The sequence below is a fragment of the Larimichthys crocea genome, chromosome XVII (assembly GCF_000972845.2).
Source record: "Larimichthys crocea isolate SSNF chromosome XVII, L_crocea_2.0, whole genome shotgun sequence".
Taxonomy (NCBI): domain Eukaryota; kingdom Metazoa; phylum Chordata; class Actinopteri; family Sciaenidae; genus Larimichthys; species Larimichthys crocea.
Window position 1 is genome coordinate 7,666,479 of NC_040027.1, and position 20,191 is coordinate 7,686,669.

At 44.7% G+C, this 20,191-nt stretch overlaps 1 protein-coding gene across 4 annotated transcripts in view; it reads left to right on the forward strand.

The window, feature by feature from the left end:
• Positions 1–331: 331 nt before the first annotated feature.
• The window catches only part of mast2 (microtubule associated serine/threonine kinase 2), a 130,840-nt gene continuing 110,980 nt past the window's right edge, over positions 332–20,191 (forward strand). For all 4 annotated transcript variants that reach the window (XM_027290103.1, XM_027290104.1, XM_027290105.1 and 1 more), the window contains exon 1: positions 332–1,151. In XM_027290103.1, coding sequence (XP_027145904.1) covers positions 1,071–1,151 — 81 coding nt within the window. In that variant the 5' untranslated portion in view covers positions 332–1,070. The remainder of the gene's footprint in view (positions 1,152–20,191) is intronic.

The window sequence follows — 20,191 nt, forward strand, 5'->3', positions numbered from 1 at the left end:
TAATTTTTCATTTAGATAGATAGATAGATAGATAGATAGATAGATAGATAGATAGATAGATAGATATACTTTATTTATCCCAAGCTGGGAAATTATAGTGTAGCAGCAGCATTACACACATTGACAACATAAGAATAAAAATATACTATAAAGCAAACTATACATAATAAAATATCAAAAAAGCAATAGTAAATACGATAAAATAAAATATATTGTACAGAGGTATATTTTGTCACTGTGCTTTTATTTTGGTAACCGCCAGCCGGATGACGTATGCTCGTGCCCGTTGCCTTGACTCCGCAGTGCCCGTGTCAGAGTCAGGAAGCGAGCCGAGCCGAGCCGAGCCGAGCCGAGCTGCAGTTCACGGCGGAGACAGAGAGACCCGGACCCGGTGTGTGCACGCTCAGAGAGCCGCTTCTATCCGAGCATGGACGGAGGTCGGAGCAGGACGGCCACTGTCGGATAAAACCACCGGAGACGACGAGCAGAATTCAGGCGGGAATCCACCGGAACCGACCGTTAGCGGCGAACCGGACCTGTCATGGTGTCACTCTGCCAGGTAGACGTTAGCAGGTAGGCTAGGCTAGGCCAGCTAACGGCAGCTACCTGACAAGTTCGGTCGGTGAACTGTTGTTGCCCCGGCATGGGGCATTTCTTACCCCGCTAACTACGAACTGCCCCACCGTAAACAAACAAAACAAACAGCCGGTTATCGTGCTCCGGGCTGCCGGTGCTGTTCGGGTGATTGACAGCCTGTCACGGCGGCGTTTCCAGATGTGGAGTCGGCTCTAAAGTTAGCCGGAGGACTGGCTACCGACCGACCGAGGACCGAGCGACCGAGGACCGAGCGACCGAGAGACCGAGAGACCGAGCCGGGGATGGCTGTCTGCGGACAAACTCTCGAGCGGACTCCGAGCAACTCGAACCGAGCAGAGATGAGGTGTCACTGAAGCCGACACCAGCCCGAACTGACACGTTGCTACCCGAGGCTACAGCAGAGAGAGAGTTACCGAGAGAGGAAACGGGAGGAGCGTTTTTGTTTTTTTTACCGGGTTCATAATCCGTGAGGGATGAAGAGGACGGAGAACAAGAACAAGAGGAAACTCTGCAACATGGAGCAGCAGCGGAGCGGCGCGGAGGAGAAGGATGCGGTGAGTGAAACACAGGTGTTACGGAAAATATGAACACCGGGCAGGTTGGTGTCAACGTGAACCTGTCAGCCCACGCACAGGGCGACAGGGTGCATGAAGTGTGTGTGTGTGTGTTTTAAATCAAGAATTCATCCGTGTTCACTGCAATGCAGAGCATGGCTGATATGAAGTGACATCAGGAGTGTGTGCATAACACTGCAGATCAGTGTGTGTGTGTGTGTGTGTGTGTGTGTGTGTGTGTGTGTGTGTGTGTGTGTGTTAATGCAGATCTCGTGCAGCTCACCTGGATCCTGTCAAATGTGATCACAGATCACATGCAGCAAATGCATGTTTTTTTTTTTTGCTCAGTCATTGTGGACAGGTGTGTGTGTGTGTGTGTGTGTGTGTGTGTGTGTGTGTGTGAGCTGCACCATGGCAGTTAATCTGACAGTGATGTATCTGTGGTGACTTGGCGAGAAGAGGGAACCTGCAGTGGTATCATGAAATGTAAATGCTTTAAAGACACAGTATTTAGTGAGTGTGTGTGTGTGTCTGGCTTTAACTGGATCAGAACTGCAACAATCCATAAATTAATTGATTAGCTGTCAATTGATTTGCAACTATTTTTATAATAAATTAATATTTTTGAGTCAGTTTGTGAGAAAAACGTCCAAAGATTCCTAAATGTGACATTTTATGGAGCAGGACAGTGCAGCGTGCACGGTACTGTAGCTCTGAAAAGATAATATAAAAGTAACGGTATTAAAACAAATGATCTCTGACGTAGGAACGTGTCTGTGAATTATTAAAAAGGGAAGCTGCAGGAACATAATGATCACAGACGGATGAACACTGTGATGATGAGGACAAACCAACAACAACCTGAAACATGAACGATTTAAATATCTGTATGAGATCTGTCGAGTGTTTCTGTGGATCCAGGAGCTGAAATAAAAAGATCGAGCTGCCTCGGTGGACATGAAGTATTCTGAGTACTTTAGATATTAATGTTGTCCCATCTTTCAGACAGCAGTTTCATTCACTCATTAACTGTGACATGAACATTCATTTGTCAGGTTTACTTCTGTTGTTATGACCCGGCTCGTTTGGTGAGCAGTAACCTAAGATAAGGATATGAAATGAAATGGAAAATGACAACTCATTCAGGTTCGTCAGGAGTTTAATGTTTCTTAACAAAAGGAGGTGAGGCAAAAAGGAACAAAGGCGTACGAGTGCTGTGTAAAAGAACAAGTAAATATACCAGAAAGAGAACTTGGAAACAAAACGAGAAACAAAAACCTCACTATCTAAAGAAAACACATCTGTGACAGCACCCCTGTCTAGTGACTCTAACACAGAAATACTCTCAGTGTAATCAGTGTAATTGTAACTAAACCTAGCCCAGTCCCAGTAATGTTTCTCCACCAACCTCCACAACTTTCAAACACAATTTCACGTACGAACAACGAGGCGAGCTTACAGAACACGATACAAACACAAGCCGCCCCGAACTGCCGACACACGGTCTATTTGAACTGCAGCTGGGGTTGACTGAGGACTCTGATTGGTCGAACTACACCCACACCAACACAGACGACACGGACCAATCCCCGACTCACACAGCTGCTTTTACCTAGAAAACACAATAAATACTAACGTGCAGCCAGCGGTGGCCGTAACACTGTCTGTTGTGATGTTTCCTGTCAGATTAGGAGATTAAAGAGTTGTATGTTTTTACTGTGTTGTTGCCGAGAGACATCACCATTGGACCGGCCAATCATTGCATTGTAAACAAACAGTGTGTGTGTGTGTGTGTGTGTGTGTGTCATAGTGACATATGACGTGTCCCGTGCTGGAAAACATGCTCGTCTTTGTATTGGGACATCGGTTCTTGTCCACTATGACTCAGTAACAGTTAAACTGAACATATCACACACCGTACGTCTGCCAGCTTGGCCTGTAACCGGGCCGACGTCCTGCAGCCTGACCCGGCGTTAGTTTGTCCATGACAGTGGACGTCACGTCTGCTTAACTCGTCGATGTGCCGTAATGCAGACCAGGTTCTTTGAGGTATTCTGTGATTTAAGTCTCGTTTGTATCGAGGAATCTGACTCCAGCGGCGTGAAGAAGCCGGCGTCATGTTTTATAGAAGCTCTTCATTTGTGTTGATCTGTAAAGATTCAGATTTTATGAGTCTGAACATGAACAAGGTCCTTACAACAATAAAAAGCTGCTTCCAAACATGAAGTCACGGCTCAGAGTTTCATGTTTCTGCATGAAGTCATGTTGCTCGACCTTTAGATGTTTGACAGACTCATGTGTCATGTGATAGTACCGCACCGCCCTGCCGTTTGGGACCTCATGAGGCAGAACGTAGCCCAGTGGATACATTTGTCTTTTAACCTTTTCCAGTGATCAGCATTTGTCCGAGATCAACTTTAACGGAGGAAATGAATCTTTTCTGAGTCCGACGTGTTGAGTTCAGCTTCTGCTGCTGTTTTCTGTGTCTTTGTGTGAAACAGCAGATGGGGTGTTTTCATCCACTATGACTTATCTATGTATTGCTTACACTTTGGAATGCTGGCCAATGGATCATGTCCCTGTTATGGCGCTGTAATGCTTCCAGGGAGCGTCTGCTTGGATCTCTGCTGTGTCCAGTTTCTAACGGCAGGATTAATCTTCTGATTATGTTATGATTAATCAAACGTCCTCAGAGACATCCTCACGTGTGTGTCTTTGTCCAAAAGCAGCTAATCCTCCCTTTACGAGCTGGAAGCAGACAATGATTGGCTCAGGACTGAAACTATGAGTCAGCTGTGTGTTGTTGTTGATCCATTTTATGTCCTTTGACTGACACAAACATCTGGACTTTAATTAATTTGTACTGTATCTTGACTGGTCGGACACGTGTAACACACACTGTGTGTGTGTAGATACAAAGATCAGCTGTGATCAGAGATCACACACACACCATCACACACACCATCACACACACCATCACACACACACACCATCACACACACATACCATCACACACACACACAAACATCCTCTGCAATCAAAGAATCCGTCAGCTGTTTCTGTCCAGAGACCCTTTGTTTCCTGACGGTCGGAGACCTTTACACGTGACCTGATGAAACTGTAGTCGGACTCAAACAACCAGGACAGGATGGGACAGGACCAGACCAGACCAGATGGGACAGGACTTGGCTGGACTGGACAGGACAGCGTCATTTGTTTGTTTCAGTCAATTCTCCAAACTGTCATAACCAAGGCCAAACTTTCCACTTTGTCTGTCACAAAGTTATGATGCAGAAATTCATTCACACCAACCGTGAATCATTTCACAGTCATAAAATCTGTCAGAATAACTGCAGTGTGGTTTTATTTTCACCATACAAGTAATGTTGTAAATTTAATCTTTGCAAAACTTATTAAAATGACAAATGAAAAAATTCCTGTAATTTCAGCCATTTTCCAGAAGCGATTAATCTGAACGTGTCAGAGGAATAATAAATAAAAATAGTTTGGCATTCTGATTTCTTTTATCTCCATCTTTAAATCTTTCTCTTGGCGTCTGTATTTTTGGAGTTGAGTAATAACTCTCTCTGCACGCAGGCGTCAGGATCTTGATGCCTCCCGATGAAAACTCGACTTCTCCGTCTGAAAGTTGCAGTAACTCGTTAAAAACGTCTCCTTTCAGCTCCCTGCCAGCTGATTGGCTGATGGACCTTCCCAGTCTGGTATTTGCCTGTGGTCCTGACCCATCCCTGTTTTTACTGCTCATGTGATCTGTGGCATGGTGAACTGGGAGTCTCCACGCACTGTAAACAGTCAGTGTTCCTGCACTGGCATTTATTAGCGCTGTGTGAACAGACCGCTCGCGTCACGTCTTCATCGTTTACTCTGAACGTTTGCTGCGTGCTCAGATCAAAGTCAGAGCTGATCCAGAGCCGAAGCTTCTTTATTCAACTTATTTGAATGTTCATTTGCATCGTCGTCGTTCGCTCACTCGTGTTTGTTCTTTTTCTTTTTGGTGCTTCCCTTCTGTCTTTCTTTCTTCATGAGGCAGTTCCCTCGAGGTCACGGTCGAGTGTTTAACCTCTTAGTCTTCTTGTAGTCTCGTATTAAAGGTTGCCTGATTGAAATTATAATTTTGAAAAATGAAAATCTTAGAAAAACATGTTTATGCTCAGGTATGTGAGTCAGTATTGAAAAATGTGTAGTGTAGGGGTTTGCTGAGGTAATAGTGGCCGTTCTTGTCAATGTATCAAACTGCTGATCGTAAAAACAGTCAATGATGTGACAGAGACGTGACGGAGACGTGCCCGCTGGGGTTTCACAGTAATAGTCGTGTAATGATGGTCAACATTTGGAGAAATACTCAGCTGCGGTTTAGACATAAACATCCTGAATTTGTTCTTTTTATATTGAGTGTTTACATCAATCTATCTTTACATCTATCCATTTGGTGATATCAGTGTTTCCTTTCTTTACCTGTAGTCCACACAGGTTGGCAGGTGTAGAACTCCAAACACATGAAACACAGTGGTTTGTTCTCTGAGTGTCCTGATAATTAAAGATGGATGATAATCTGTCACAGACAGAGTCTGTTGTTCTCAGCTGAAGCCCCCCACAGCAGGATCAGGCTAATCAGGACGGACGTGAAGTCGACTGAACCCTCCAGCGGATTAACCGTGTACAGTGAGGCCGGGCAGCGAGGAGAAAGCTTGTGGAGTGGTGACTGTGTAAAAAGCTTGGCAGTATTTCAGATTTCTTTGTTTTTAGATGAAATATGGTTTGGAAATGTCTCTGCTTTTAATTTAAGAACAATTGACCTTTGTGATGAGGAGGGTATCACCGATCTTTGAGCTCTGTTACCTCAGTGTGACAAACAAAAGGAGGAAAACGGCTGAGTGGATGAAAACAAATGAGACTCAAATCTCTGAATCAGAGAAACCTAAGATGGTCGATGGGATGACTGTAACACTGAGGGAGCAGCCGGTCTGACCAGCGTTCTCTAAACATTTCATATTTTCTACAGCGGCTCAACATTTATTTGGCTTTGCAGTTTATGTGATCAGCGCTGCCTCCTGCATTCGTTGGATTCCAGCCGGAGCTCAGAAGGTTTAAGTGAGCGGGCTGGAGGCCGTGTTAGTCCAGATCTGGGTCTGTCTGTTGATCTGTGCGACGTGTGAATCCTCCCCCAGCAGATCCAGCACAAACAGGACGGACATGTTTGGTGGTGTGTTGTTGTGAGTCTTATTGTTTTCCCACTGCACGTCTTTTTCAACGTGTTTGACCTGTTTTAACTGAACTAGACGTCACACAAGAAGAATCATCTTCATCCAGCCATGAGCCGCAGCAAACGTTCTGTCGTTCACTGTGTCCTCTCTGACTGTGAAGTCTAAGGCTGCTGGTCTAAGACTGGCCCGTGGACCAAAGCTGACCACGTTTCTTTTTATTTTTAGTCCCTTATTTCTCTTTAATACTTTTACACAAAGAGTATAGATTGCGTTGGAACAGAAAGGGGAAACCCCTCGTGATGACTGGTTTAACCTCAGACCATAGCTTTGCTTGAAGTGTTGAAGTTAGTGATCACTTGTCTTCATGTTTTCGTTACACGCCCATATGATCGCTTGGGGTTTGAATTGTTTCGTTTGGGAGACGATGCCTGGTGGAGGCTTTCAGCTGAGTGTCTCCCCGTCATGTTGGTATGCTCCATGTTTATATTCAGGTTTATATTCGTTTAACACTTATTTATTCGTTTAACACTTATTTATTCGTTCAACACTTATGTCTACACTTTATTCTTCGTCACTATTCCACAAGTTTGAACAGATCTACATCTTCTCAGTCTGTTCATTGTTTCATCAACATTTTATTTAAAAAGGAAAACGAGAACATTAATTGCTGTTTATGCTGTTTAAATTTGTATGAGGTTTCAGATGCTCTTTAAATATGCAGATCTCTAATTATGCATCATTTTTCATAATATGAGAGTCCATTAAGGGATCAGAGTAGCATTCTGGATCTAATGAGTTGTGCAGCACCCCCAGGTCAAAACAGAAAATGTATTCATGTAGGTGGAAACAGTTATTGATGTGTCTGTCTTTATATATTTTATATATTTAATAAAAGAAATGACGTCAGGACTGAACATCAGATATCTGCAGGAGTATTTCAGCCTCACTTCAGTCTCCTGAAGTCTCTGTCCAGCAGTAGCCTTGGCTCTTCACTCTTTCCTTCATTAGCTGTGTGTTGGGTTAACCATTAAACCAGCTTTAACCCTGCTCGAGTCATCAGAGCGCAGCTGAGGAGCCGCTGAGCCAGAACGACCTCTGGGAGCCAGGCGGCTGATTGATGAAGCTCAGTCGGTTAATGAGGGGGGCACAGATGCAGGAGGGTGAATGGCGTTAATTATGAAGCTCTCATTAAGCAGAATTATAACCTGGAAGGCTCCCATACATCACTGCATGTAAATGGCGTTTATTACTGTGCAGCCTCCGATTATCATGAAGCCATCTGTGATGAGCGATGAGGAGGAATGAAACCACACACACACACACACACACACACACACACACACACACAAGGAGACAAAGCATGAATGTTTGTGTTTTCTGCTCACCTGTTCTCAGGTGAGGACCTGTTTCAGTCTGTGTAAAGTTTATCCTCCGGCCTTCATGACCTCAGCTTCTCACATGCATCTGTGAGTTTTAGTCTGTTAAATCCTGAAGAGGCAGATTCAGAGCAACATGCTTAATGAAGAAGACCCATCACTCTGCCTGCTCCGTGCTGCACGATGCCTCTCTGTTTCAGCGTCTTTGTCCCTGAGTGATTTCACACCGAGCTCAATGCCACATCGCTCTGAGGTAGGGCTCAGCGATTATGGAAAAACAATAATCACCATTAACACGATTATTCATTGATTTCAAAAGTGTTTATTGCGCCACCAAAACTCAATTCATTGATTTCAAAAGTGTTTATTGCGCCACCAAAACTCAACTTTAAGTATAACTATTAGAAAAACAATCAGTAATAAATTAGTAACAAGTGAAAAAGTAAAATAATAGTATATATAAATAATATGAATATATATTGACCACAGGTCTCTTGTGGTGGCAGAATACTCGGTAGTGGACATTTCAACTTCAGCGTGACATTGACACTACAAAGTGGGCAGTGCAACTCTGCTAAAGTGTTTGTGTGATGGCAACACGTGTCGCTTGTCCACAGTCTTCATCAGTGTTTGGAACCCGGGCTTGTTGGCGGTGGCTAAAGTTGATGCTCTTGTACTGTTCTGGGTCTTTTGCTCTGTCAGTACTTTGTCATAGACCACTTTATGGCTGAACTTGAAATGGTTAAACAAATGTGTCGTGTTGCCCTGGGGTGCAGACACGACACGGCGTGACACACTTTGCAAACAATCTCTGTCTGCTCTATGCCTGACGATTTGAAGCCAAAATGTCTCCAAGTGACTGAACTTGTCCTGCCTTTTTTTTCAGCTAAAGGCTCAGGCTGCTTTTCTGCCATGTTGTCAATCGCTCGTTCCACAGTTGATCCACAAACTCACTGCTGCCGCTGCAGGCGACACAGCTGCGTTACTGTTACTGTGCTTTTAATTTGCACATTAATCGTTTTTCTTCGATTACAGTGTTCATGATCGTGAGAAGCCAAAATCGAAATCGTGATCCAAATTCGATGAATCGTCCAGCCGTACTCTGAGGGAACGTTTACTGGATGTTCCTCGTCCTCCCCCTCTCATTGTCCTTGTTCCACCACCTCCCCCTGCTGCTCTCCCCCTTCTTTGCTGTCCGGTAGCCATGGGCTCTGTTTACACCTGGTAAACACGTATCTCCACTTATCGGCTCTCACTTCCCTGCTCCGTACGCAAATAGACACGCACCTCATTTCAGGTTACAAAGACTGAAGGCAGCAACATGCTCAGACACACACTGCTCTTTATTCAAAGAGAGGCTCTGTATTGACAGAAAGAAACATTAAATGTTGAATTTACAGGACGAATTTGTCGCAGCCGTTTTAGCAACGTCTCCACCCAACAACTTTTTCAAGTCAGTCTGGGAATGTTGTAGTTACTTGTTCAGTGGTGAGTTGAAACAGGCGGTGCGTTCACTAACAGGTGTCAGGTAAGAGAGCCCAAACATGTCATTACAGTGAACCAAATGGAAATCAGGACACACAGCTAAAAGAAGGTGGTCACATTCAGACCAGAACCCCTCGGGTCATGATCTGAGACACACCTGTATTCAGACCAGAACCCCTCGGGTCATGATCTGAGACACACCTGTACGGGACACGTGTTTACCTGAAGTTAGTCCAATGATGAAGACTAACTTCAGGTAAACACCAAGAGGAGTTCAGGAGCGGAGCACCACGCCTCCTGTGCTCCTCGCTGCTCAGATGGAGCCTCGATGGTGTTACTGATGCGTCTAACTTTCCACTGACACACACACACACACACACACACACACACACACACACACATACACTTCATGTTGGGAATGTAAACAGGACAAAGTTGTTCTGCACTCACAAGTATTTACACTTCCAGTTTATGTGGGAACAAATTATTTAAACAAACTAATGTCCAAACTTTTATGTCCAGAATTTGGACGATAAATTGTCTAAACTATAAACACGTCAGCAGCTTTTTATGATTCTCCAACTTTATCGGTAACGTTTGTTCATGCAGAGATGAAATGAATAAATCTAAACTTTCTGTTTTCTGAACCTGCAGGCTCGACGTTAACGTCCAACATCAGACAGGAGTTTGTCTTGTTGTGTCCCCTGAAGCCTGTTTGTGTGTGTGTGTGTGTGTGTGTGTGTGTGTGTGTGTGTGTGTGTGTGTGTGTGTGTGTGTGTGTGTGTGTTGGCTTATGTAGTTCCCTGTGGGTGATTAGTGGTGTGTTAGCCCACAGTGTGTAAGGTCAGGACAGATGGAGGGAAGCTGGAATGTTACAAGCAGAAACCTGCAGGCTTCATCCTGACAGCTGCTGTTTGAGAGAAAATGTTTTTCTCATTACCGTCAGTCTTTACCTGTCGTCCTGATCCATTTCACATAATGTATGTTTCTTCTCAAGCTTTATTTTGACAGAGACAGCAACATGCCACATTTATCAAAGCTTTGAACATTTAAAGTTAAACTGTTGAATCACTGAGACCTTCTGCTTGGTCTGCACAGTTTACAGCAGTCTGTTGGATGCAGACGAGTGTCTAATGTTCACCTCTGTGCTGGTCTCAGTGCAGTTTTCCCTCCTGATGGTCAGGGAAGGAAACAGACACTAAAATCAAACCACCTGATCAGTAAACAAGGTCAGCACCGCCGCGGTGATGGAGGTGTTGTGACTACAGCACAGATGGTGGCTTCATCACGCTGTTAAATATAGCAGCTGTAAATTATATCCAACGAGCAACAACTAGAGAGCAAATCAGCTGAGGTTGAATCATGAACTAATACATGAAGCTTCTCTTTTTATTAGAGCTTGTGTGTTTGAGTCGTGTGTTTTATGCAAATACGTTCTGACATGAATAAAACTGATCTTTTGATCCAATCATCTGTCGCTCCATCTGCATACTGCAGACTCTGTCCGGTCCTGACCTCGACGTTGAGGAATGATTTGAATAGATGAGAAGAGACTGTGTTCATCTCCGGACCAGAGACTTTTTTATTGATGCCAGCGTCCCCTTCTGATTCCTCACGAGTGTTCAGTGTGGAAAAACCTTGTTGATCTGTAGCAGCAGTTTGTCTTCATCTGAAATGAAATATCTGTCCATCATAAACTGTAAATCACAGAGAGGTCGACCAATCAGCTGATCAGACAGGTGGTTCTTACTTCCTTCACTCAGAGCTTTTAAGCTTCTGGTCTGAGGCCAGCTCGTCGTTGCCTCTGCCCCTGTTTCATGTCACAGTGAGCTCACTGTTTACACACAAGCTGAGTCAACACGAGCTGTTTGAGTGGGTGTGACAGGCTTTTACAGCATGTCCATGTGTCGTGCTGGAGTGTAAATCAAACACACGTTAGCCGCGTGTATGTGCGTGTACATGTGTGTCGTGTTTGTTGAGGTCGCCGTGGCCTTCTCTCCCGTCCTGATTGGGGGGTTATTAACCTTTGGGCTGTGGCCAGCAAAGGAGCTTCCAACAAAACATCCTGCTTCCTCCAGCTCGGCTCGGCTCAGCAGCTAACTATAGGAACACAAACACAGCGCTGAGCGGCTGAAACAATCACAAACACGGACGCTGATCCACCCAAACCTCCAGAGAACCGCCGACCTCACTCTTCTGCCCAGATACAGATCTGTCACAACCAGAGAGAGGGTTGCAAAAGGGTGGAAAGTTTCCAGTAAATGTCTGGAAACTTTTTTGGGAAAGTTTCCATTGGAAGTTAAGCTGGAGAATTTTGGAAATATTCCATATTGGAAACTTCATGGGAGTTATGGGAATTAATGTGAGTAATTGTGTCATGTCCAAACATGAATAAAAAACATGCAAAATAAAACAATTAAAAAACATTTCAACAGATTTCATTGAACAATATTCTGCATTCCATGAGCTCACATGTGTCTTCAACAGTCTCTGTGTGGTCCAGGTACAGAGATCACCTGTGCAGGTAGGGGGCGTGGCCTCAACAGATTGAGGAACAGCAGATATTCAAGTATACCTGCATGAAATTTGGTTCTTTTATTTTCCAACTATTTTTAAGTTCCCTGTTAAAGGGCCGACCTTCAATTTAGAAAATTCACGGTTCCCATAAATTTCTCCAATTCTCAAAGTTTCCAACTTTTCTGGTTCTGGTTTCAACTGTAAGATCAATATTTAAGTATCACAAATGCAACAAATAAATATTTATTTATTTTGTGATACACGGTCATTAATGATGTCTGACATCTAGACGTCATGTTTTAGTTTTAGTCATCGAGTGTCAGGGTTGAGCTGCAGATCACGCGTGATGCATTAAAAACTCGTTGAGGTTCTTCAGGCGTCATAAAAACCATCTCCGCTTCATTTTCACTCTCACCTCGGTGCTTTCAACAGAAACCTCCTCTCTTCTCCGAGCGCTCTGTGATTATAGTTTATTTCAGCAGAGTCAATCTGGGCCTGTGATTATGTCACACACTCACACGCTCACACACGGCTGTGACACGCCCGGGATTAAAGCCTCAGAGTTCAGATATCCGCTTAATCCTCAGAGGATTAAACACGAGGGCGGCAAAGAGCAGGACGGCGAGCTGCGATACAGAGGTTTCAGTTCAGACACGCCACACGCCATGACATGTTACTGACATGTTACGTGTTCGATAGAGGTGTAGCTGCAGAAATGTCTCACACACACAGGTTAAATGTCTATGTAGATGTAGACGTGTATGTGTGTGTAGGCTAAACTACAGGAAGGACGCACATCCAAACACGTTTCCTGAAGGTTGTGTGTCACATCCAACGTGTGGTTACTCTGCTGAGTGAAAGTATTCTGTACACACACACATATAAAAGACTGCAGCTGTGATTTGGCTAACAGGTGAACAGCTTTACTTTGACACTGTGGTCCAACTAAACAAACAAACGGTGCCAACACCCACGAGCACGATTAACTCATTGTTTCCTCCTCGTCCACACCAAAACATGACGATCATCTTTTCTGGAGATCATTTTTTAAAAGCAGAGAAGAGACATGTTGATTTCACATTTTCTGCAAACCAAATGTTTGTTTTTAGATCCTGTGAATCCATTTTCAGTCTGGCCTTAATGATTTGCAACATTTCCTGATATTCATTTTCTATCAGGTGGTGCAGTGGTTAGCATTTTCTCCTCACAGCAAGAAGGTTTCTGGTTTCTTGTGTGTGTATTATTATTTATCTATTTATTTATTATGTGTTTTCAGTTTGCACTCCGGTGTCCTCCCACAGTCCAAAGTTACCTTAACAGGTTAACTGGTGACTCTAAATTGGCCGTAGGTGTGACATTGTCCAGGGTGGAGCCCGCCGTGGACCCCAGCCCCACCATGACCCTGATGAGGAGAAGAGGTTACAGATAATGGATGGATGTTTTCATTAGTGCTTACGTTTACATTTAGTCCTTTAGCTGACGCTTTTATCCACAGCGACTCACAGAGAAGGAAACAGTCAAGGTACAGTGTGATAAGAAAGTGTTAGTGCAGCAGTCAGTGCTGTGACAGTTCTTAAAAGGACAGATGTATCATGTCCAGATGTTGGTAGTGTTGGGGAGGAGGTCCTCTCTGAAGAGCTGGAGGTCTTCAGGAGGTTTTTAAAGGTAGAGAGGGTAGGAACTGGTAGGACGTTCCACCAAGAGTCTGGATTGTCCTGAGCGAACAGGTGGCAGAGCCAGGCGTCACTCATTGGAGGAGGTAACATATGTCTGTAGGGCGTTCAGGTAGGAAGGTGCAGTAGCGGAGAGACAACTTTGTAGGCGAGCAAATTTGTCTGATTAATCACCTAAAAATAAGAGTTGTTAGAATAAGAGTTTTATATCTACAGACGCTGTGGGGAGACTCACAGAGTCCGCCAGAGTTTCACAACCACCATAGTTTCTCCTCCAAGCTCAGAAGGGCAGGGTGAGGCGAGGGGTTTGTAATAAGCTGGACTCCACTGAATCTGGCAGATTGGACCTTTAAAAAGGAACCTCAGATGGATGACTATGTTCTATTGTCTCACTCTGTGTATCATCAGATCACCCAGCTTAGTTTTTTATGGAGCCAATGGAGCCCGCTTAACGTGGATGTGATGCGTCACATCGTGTATCTTGTAGCACAGACCTGACCTGAAAAACGTGAACACACGATGTGTCGATCTGTGGAGACCTTCTGATCAGATGTTGTGTTGGATCCTGATGTGTTGCTGTGCATCAACTTGTGATGACACACATGAAGGCGCTGCCACATAAAGCACAATCAGGGTGGTGGTTTGTATTACCCAGCCACATTTCCTCATCGTGCTCATCGTAAACATTTATGGGCACCATGGCATCACAAACCTGGCTGCTCTGCACGGTTTGTAACTTTCATGGATTTACTGCAGTGATCTCATAAAAAAGGAGTGTTCACATCAGAGAGGCGGCCAGCTGACGGAGAAACAAGCCGGAGAATAACTTCAGTAAATGAAAGTTTGAGAGGCTGAGACTCTGCTGCTGCTCAGGAAGATTAGTCAGAGCTCCAAAACTGGTGCAGTGTGCTTTCTCTTCCTGTCACACACACACACACACACACATACACACACAAAACAATGGGCTCACACAAACACAAACACACACACACACCCAAGAGAGCAGCATTCAGTCTTGGAGTACAGCCCCTGTCACTCAGGTGGAGGTTTTGTGCTGCTGCCGCTCAGGTGGGGTTGTATTGCAGACATGCAATGACATTACCATCCTGTGTGTGTGTGTGTGTGTGTGTGTGTGTGTGTGTGTGTACACAGCTGTAATATATATGAAAATATAGATGGTATCAGCAGCAGATCGTCACTATAAAAAGAGTCAGTTTGGCATCAGGGAAACACGATCAGGACGTCCTGTTTTGGAGGAAATGGTGTTTATTGGACTCTTGTATCGTGTTCGGTGAAGGAAGCAGCGGCCCAGCCTGCAGGCGGCGAGCGGCGTGCGGATCAGGTGCTAAACGACACCGAGGGACACCGTGTGCATCCTGTCCCTCCAGATTCCAGCAGGTGCTCGGATCGTTCCTTCCTCCAGCTCGTGTTCTCGTCTCAGTTTTTGTTTTTCTGTCACAGTCATGGAGGAACGTTAGCAGCAGGCTAACACATTAATGTTTGTTTGGACATTCACTGCATCTGTCAGCGAGTGACTCTCTCTGCAGGATTCTGTGTGAATGAATGCAGCTGACTCGCTTCATGAGTGCTGTGGATCTTTGGTTTCATCCTGCAGCCGCTTGCAGACGCGGCGTGTCTTAAACATGTGTTGTCATAGTAACACTATTGTCTGAATGTATGTTTTGTAACTTGTAACCAACGCAGGGAGTGAAGCCAAAAGCTGCAAGTCCCCAACTTCACAGCAGAAATACCTCACCTGTTCACGAGCGTGGACGCTTTGATTGACAGGTGGCTTGTTTGAGTAACCAGGCTTCATTCAGCTCCACCCACGCTCCACCCACGCTCCACCTCTTTGACCTCTATGACACATTTTATGGAATAAAACATTAACTTTCAGGGGAACGATCAAAGGTGCCATATAGTGTGTGTGTGTGTGTGTGTGTGTGTGTGTGTGTGTGTGTTGTTTGGACTCATGTACCACCTTAACAGATCATGAGTGGCGATCCATCAGGACGTGGGTGGCTTATCGCCTCGGTTAAACAATTTCCCAAAGGGGGAAACCAGGGAATAATTAAGTGATATAGTGTGTGTGTGTGTGTGTGTGTGTGTGTGTGTGTGTTTGCAGATTAGATTTTTATTGGCCACAACCACAATCTAACCTTAAAATAACGTTTGCAGCTTCCTGACGTCATCACGACGTTCTGCAGCGACGTCTTTAAAATGATAATTACTGATGCAGAATAGTTTGATTATAAACGTCCCCTCAGGGATCATTACAGCCTTTATTAGACCTTAATTACAGCGTGTGTGTGTGTGTGTGTTTTCACACTTTGCTGACACCATCACAGTTTATGCTAATAACCTCCATGTTTGTGTTCTGGCTCAACTCTCCATCAGTTTGTTGGCTCGCCTCCTTCTAACCTCCTCCTCCTCTTTCTTTCTTTCTTTCTTTCTTTCTTTCTTTCCATCTGTTTATCCTGAGTCATAGCAGAGCTGTTCGGGCTGGCTAATCACCTGCAGCCGAACACTGTGAGTGTGTTTCAACGAGCGCTTTTCCCACAGCGGGCTGTGTCGGATTAAAAAATGGTCGACCACATTGTTTTATGAAAAAGTGGATTTTTTTTATTTCAGGTTTTCGTGTCGAGAGAATTCAGATGAGCTTCTTTTAGCAAGCTAACGCGATGAGACTATAGTGAACAGTTAGGATACAACCTGCAAGAGTTTAAACATCGTGATTGTTTTATTAAGATTTGTGAATTAAAGCACAAAGTGTAACTCAGTAAGAACTGAAGACAAGACAACATGTGATTATGAGTGTTGGCTGGATTATAAAGAGAATGTTTTAATGTTTTAATAGCAAACTGAGAATAAATAGATTCTGCTGTCTCACTCATTTCTCCTGTTTACAGAATATACATCTGTTTACTGTAACAGAGACACAGATCATATTTGGCAATAGGATCAATTCATTATGGATTTGGGTGGATGGTAGAAAAAAGCTGACTGATGACACCAGACTGGATCTGTTAATACAGCTGAATCATGCGAGGAACTCTTTCAGAAATGAGCTTTACACGAGGCTGCAGATTAAAATCAAACTTTAATTGGACCAGAAGTAAACGGGAAACAATTTCCAGTCAAACAACATTACTGAAGTTAAATCAGGATAATATCTTAATGCTCGCTGCACAGACCTTCAGACCTAGCACTGCTGACCCTCACGACCTCTGTGGAGGACCCCGGACGTGATGGGGTTGAAGGGCTGGAGGGACCAACATGGAGACCTGTGAAAACACTCCATTAGTCTCCATGTTCGCTGATCTTTGACAGACAGCCCCGGGCCAAGAATGAAAACAGAGCGTGCTCGGTTAACCGCGCTCACCCAGCGGCCAAACCACACATTTATCCTGGCAGCCGGCGCGGAGGGACCCCTGGGGAATAACGTAGCATGCTAGCTCTGGGTTACGTAGCCTCAGAGAGCCTGACTGTGCTTTTGGAGAAGTAATGGGTTGCCACGGAGAATTATGAAGATGGATGACATTCCAGCAGCTGGCTGGATGCAGCACCGGAGCTTTTATGAAAGCACTTGATTGTTAGCGTGAGAGTCCGGTGTCGTGAGAGCCGGAGCCAGAGCGCTTGCATAAGCTTCTGAAGATAATGATGAAAACATGTGGATGCTTTATTGATCTCACTGTGCATGTGTCAACTCTTTTACTCCTGTTTCATGCAGAGATGGTTCAGGTTCAGGTCCAGGTCCAGGTCCAGGTCCAGGTTCAGGTCTGGGTCCAGGTTCAGGTGTACATCAGCAAGGTGAAATCAAGGATCAGGATGAAGTTTACCTCTCATGATCTGATGTATCTCCTCACGCCTGCCTCCGTTCTTGGTGTTGGATCCGGAGGCTTTATGTCTGCAGCAGTAATGCTGTGTAATCCTCAGAGTCGTGCCGTTAACGGGCTGGAAACGAGCTCTGAACGGGCCGCCCGTTCTCTCGCTCCCCGCTCACCTCTGTGCCACTTCTTTAAAGGCCTTCTTCTTCTTCTTCTCTCCTGACTCGGCCTGATGCCAGAGTCCATGTTGTTTCTGTTCTTGAAGTCCACGTCTCCAGAGGTCGCTCCATATTTCTGCAGCTGATTAAAAAATGTTGTTTAGTTTGGATCAGATGCTGCGTTTCACATCCAGCTTCTGCAGTTTGGCCTGTCTGGCTGCCAACACATCACAGAAGTCATGAATGTAGACACAAAGCAGCCAGGTATAAGGATAGAAGTCAAATGGAAGTCCAGATTCTGTTTTCAGCTTCGATAGAAGTCAAATGGAAGTCCAGATTCTGTTTTCAGCTTCTCAAATCGGAATATTTTTCTGTATTTTTCATCCTCTGTGACAGTAAAGTGAATATTTTTGTGTTGTGGATTCGGGATGCACCGATTGTGAAATTCTGGGCTGATACGATGTTTAAAATAACAACTTGGCCGATGCCGATGTTTTTTCTTTTTGTTATTTCTTCCCTCTGTGCCACAAACATTACTGAACTGTGTTTAAAGTCTTTCAGCTCTTCATCATAATATCCTTGAATGAGCACAAATCGCGCGTCCCGTCCTCGGCACAGGCAGCGTCAAGTATTGCTCGTGTGCGTTAACGTCTTCATCAAAGTAGCGATCCTTGTATAACTTCGTTTTATGTCTGTCAGTCCGTGACTCGTCCTAAATATATGTTTGATGGCTTCTAAAGCTTACAACTTATTAAAATGAAACAAACTTGATTTCTGAGCATTTATACCTCGGACGCCAATCTGCATAGAAGTTATTACAATGTTTTCATATTCTCACTTTAATGTTTTCAAACTATCACATTTATTTTTAGCGGTATATGTGAATTTGGAGCGAGCGGGAGACAGAGAGGAGACACCGGGCGTGCACGGGCATGAACTGAACTGACACTCAGGACGTGAGGGAGGGAGGATGGTGGCTCAGGTAGCGATGAGGAAACTGTCACTGCAGGCTGCACACCTGTACACACCTGTACACACCTGTACCTCCATGCAGACGTTTCTTTAACTTTTTTTTTGTATACTAAGGGCGGGCGGGGCCGGCGTGCGTGAAGTGAGCTGAAGGTAGCGGGAGTGTCTGTGGTGAGTTTAGGGGGCACGTTAGCCAGAGCTGTAGAGTGTGTGTGTGTGTGTGTGTGTGTGTGTGTGTGTGTGTGTGTGAGTCGCAGGAAGATGATCTGAAGTGTTTTGGCCACAAAAACCCACCATATAATCATCGGCCACTGCCAGCGGTGAGAGTCATCTTTATTTGCCGAGGGCCGATGGCAGTTAAGGAGGCGAACATCGGCCGGTACCGATTCAAACATCCCTGTTGTGGATGTTTGAGTACGTCACGTTGTGCTTTGGGAAACAGGAATCACCATTTTTAGTCCATAAAATCCACTCGATGATCAACGAGGCAACAAACCAAACAGCTCTTCCAGGCTGTGATTTTAAAGCGGTGCCTTTTATAAGAAGTGCCACAGTGGGACGATTAAACAGGAATGCATCCCTCTTTGAGTGTATAAATAAACTATGAAGTGTCTTCAGCCTCGTCTGTGCTTCCTCCTTTTATCTGCAGCAGAAAAGCCTTAACGAGGACACAGCTCGGGGCCGTTAACGAACCCCTCTGCCCTGATTGCGTGCCTTTGAAATCCCGAGCAGACAAATTACATCATGAATAGGACGAGTGTGGAGTTTATGCTAAGCTGTGTGGAGCTGTGAAAATCCAATTTGCTGGTTCCTCAACCTCTAAACACGGAGCTGCTGAGGGGGAAGGTGTGTGTGTGTGTGTGTGTGTGTGTGTGCGCCGCCTTTGTGCCGCCTTTGTTTAATTCCTCTCATAGATGCTCACGTCCAGCTCAGACTGAGGTTCCCTCCATAAAAACACTGTTATGATTTGAGTGATGTGAGTTCAGGTTATTTTTGTGAGGTTCTGATCCACAGTCAGTGTGTTGTCAGACAGGAGGACCAGCATGAAGCTGAACAATGTCCTGCTGTGGACAGGTGCAGCAAGAAATCAGATTTTAGACACATACATTGAGAATATTTTTACAGATCGACCCATGCTCTCTTTAAAGCCAGCAGACCAAAAATGTAGTTTTACCTCTCAGCACATCTGATTCTGATTCCTGCTCCACCTCTTCCTCCATCACTTAGTTTGTGTCATCGTGTGTCTTTGGCGTTTCACACGTTATTTTGGATCCAGACTTAATAATGGATGCTGCAGATGGAGGTCATGGTAACTCTCGTGTTCTGTGAGGTCAGTTTTCTGATTTTATAAGAGAGAGCGACGCATCTGCTACAGTTTCTGTCGAAAATCTTTGAAAACAAACTAACCAGTTGAAGCAGCGTTGGACCAACCTTTGAAAACAAACTAACCAGTTGAAGCAGCGTTGGACCAACAACTCCTGTCCTGAAAGGTCAAATTCAGTCTCCAGGTGAACTGGTTGTTATTTCCTGATTAGGTCTCAGATACCTGTCTGACAGGTATACACCATAGCCAGGTGTACCCATGTGTCTGCTTAGTCACTCACACACACACACTCTTTGTTTAGTTGGCTGAAATCCAGACTTTTTTTTTTTTAAAGATATTTTTTTGGCCTTTTATGTCTTTATTGATAGTACAGCTGAAGATAGACAGGAAGCAGGGGCAGAGAGAGGGGCAGTGACACGCAGTAAATTATCCGTCCGATGCGGGATTCAAACCAGCTGCAGCGAGGACTATAGCCTCCACACACGG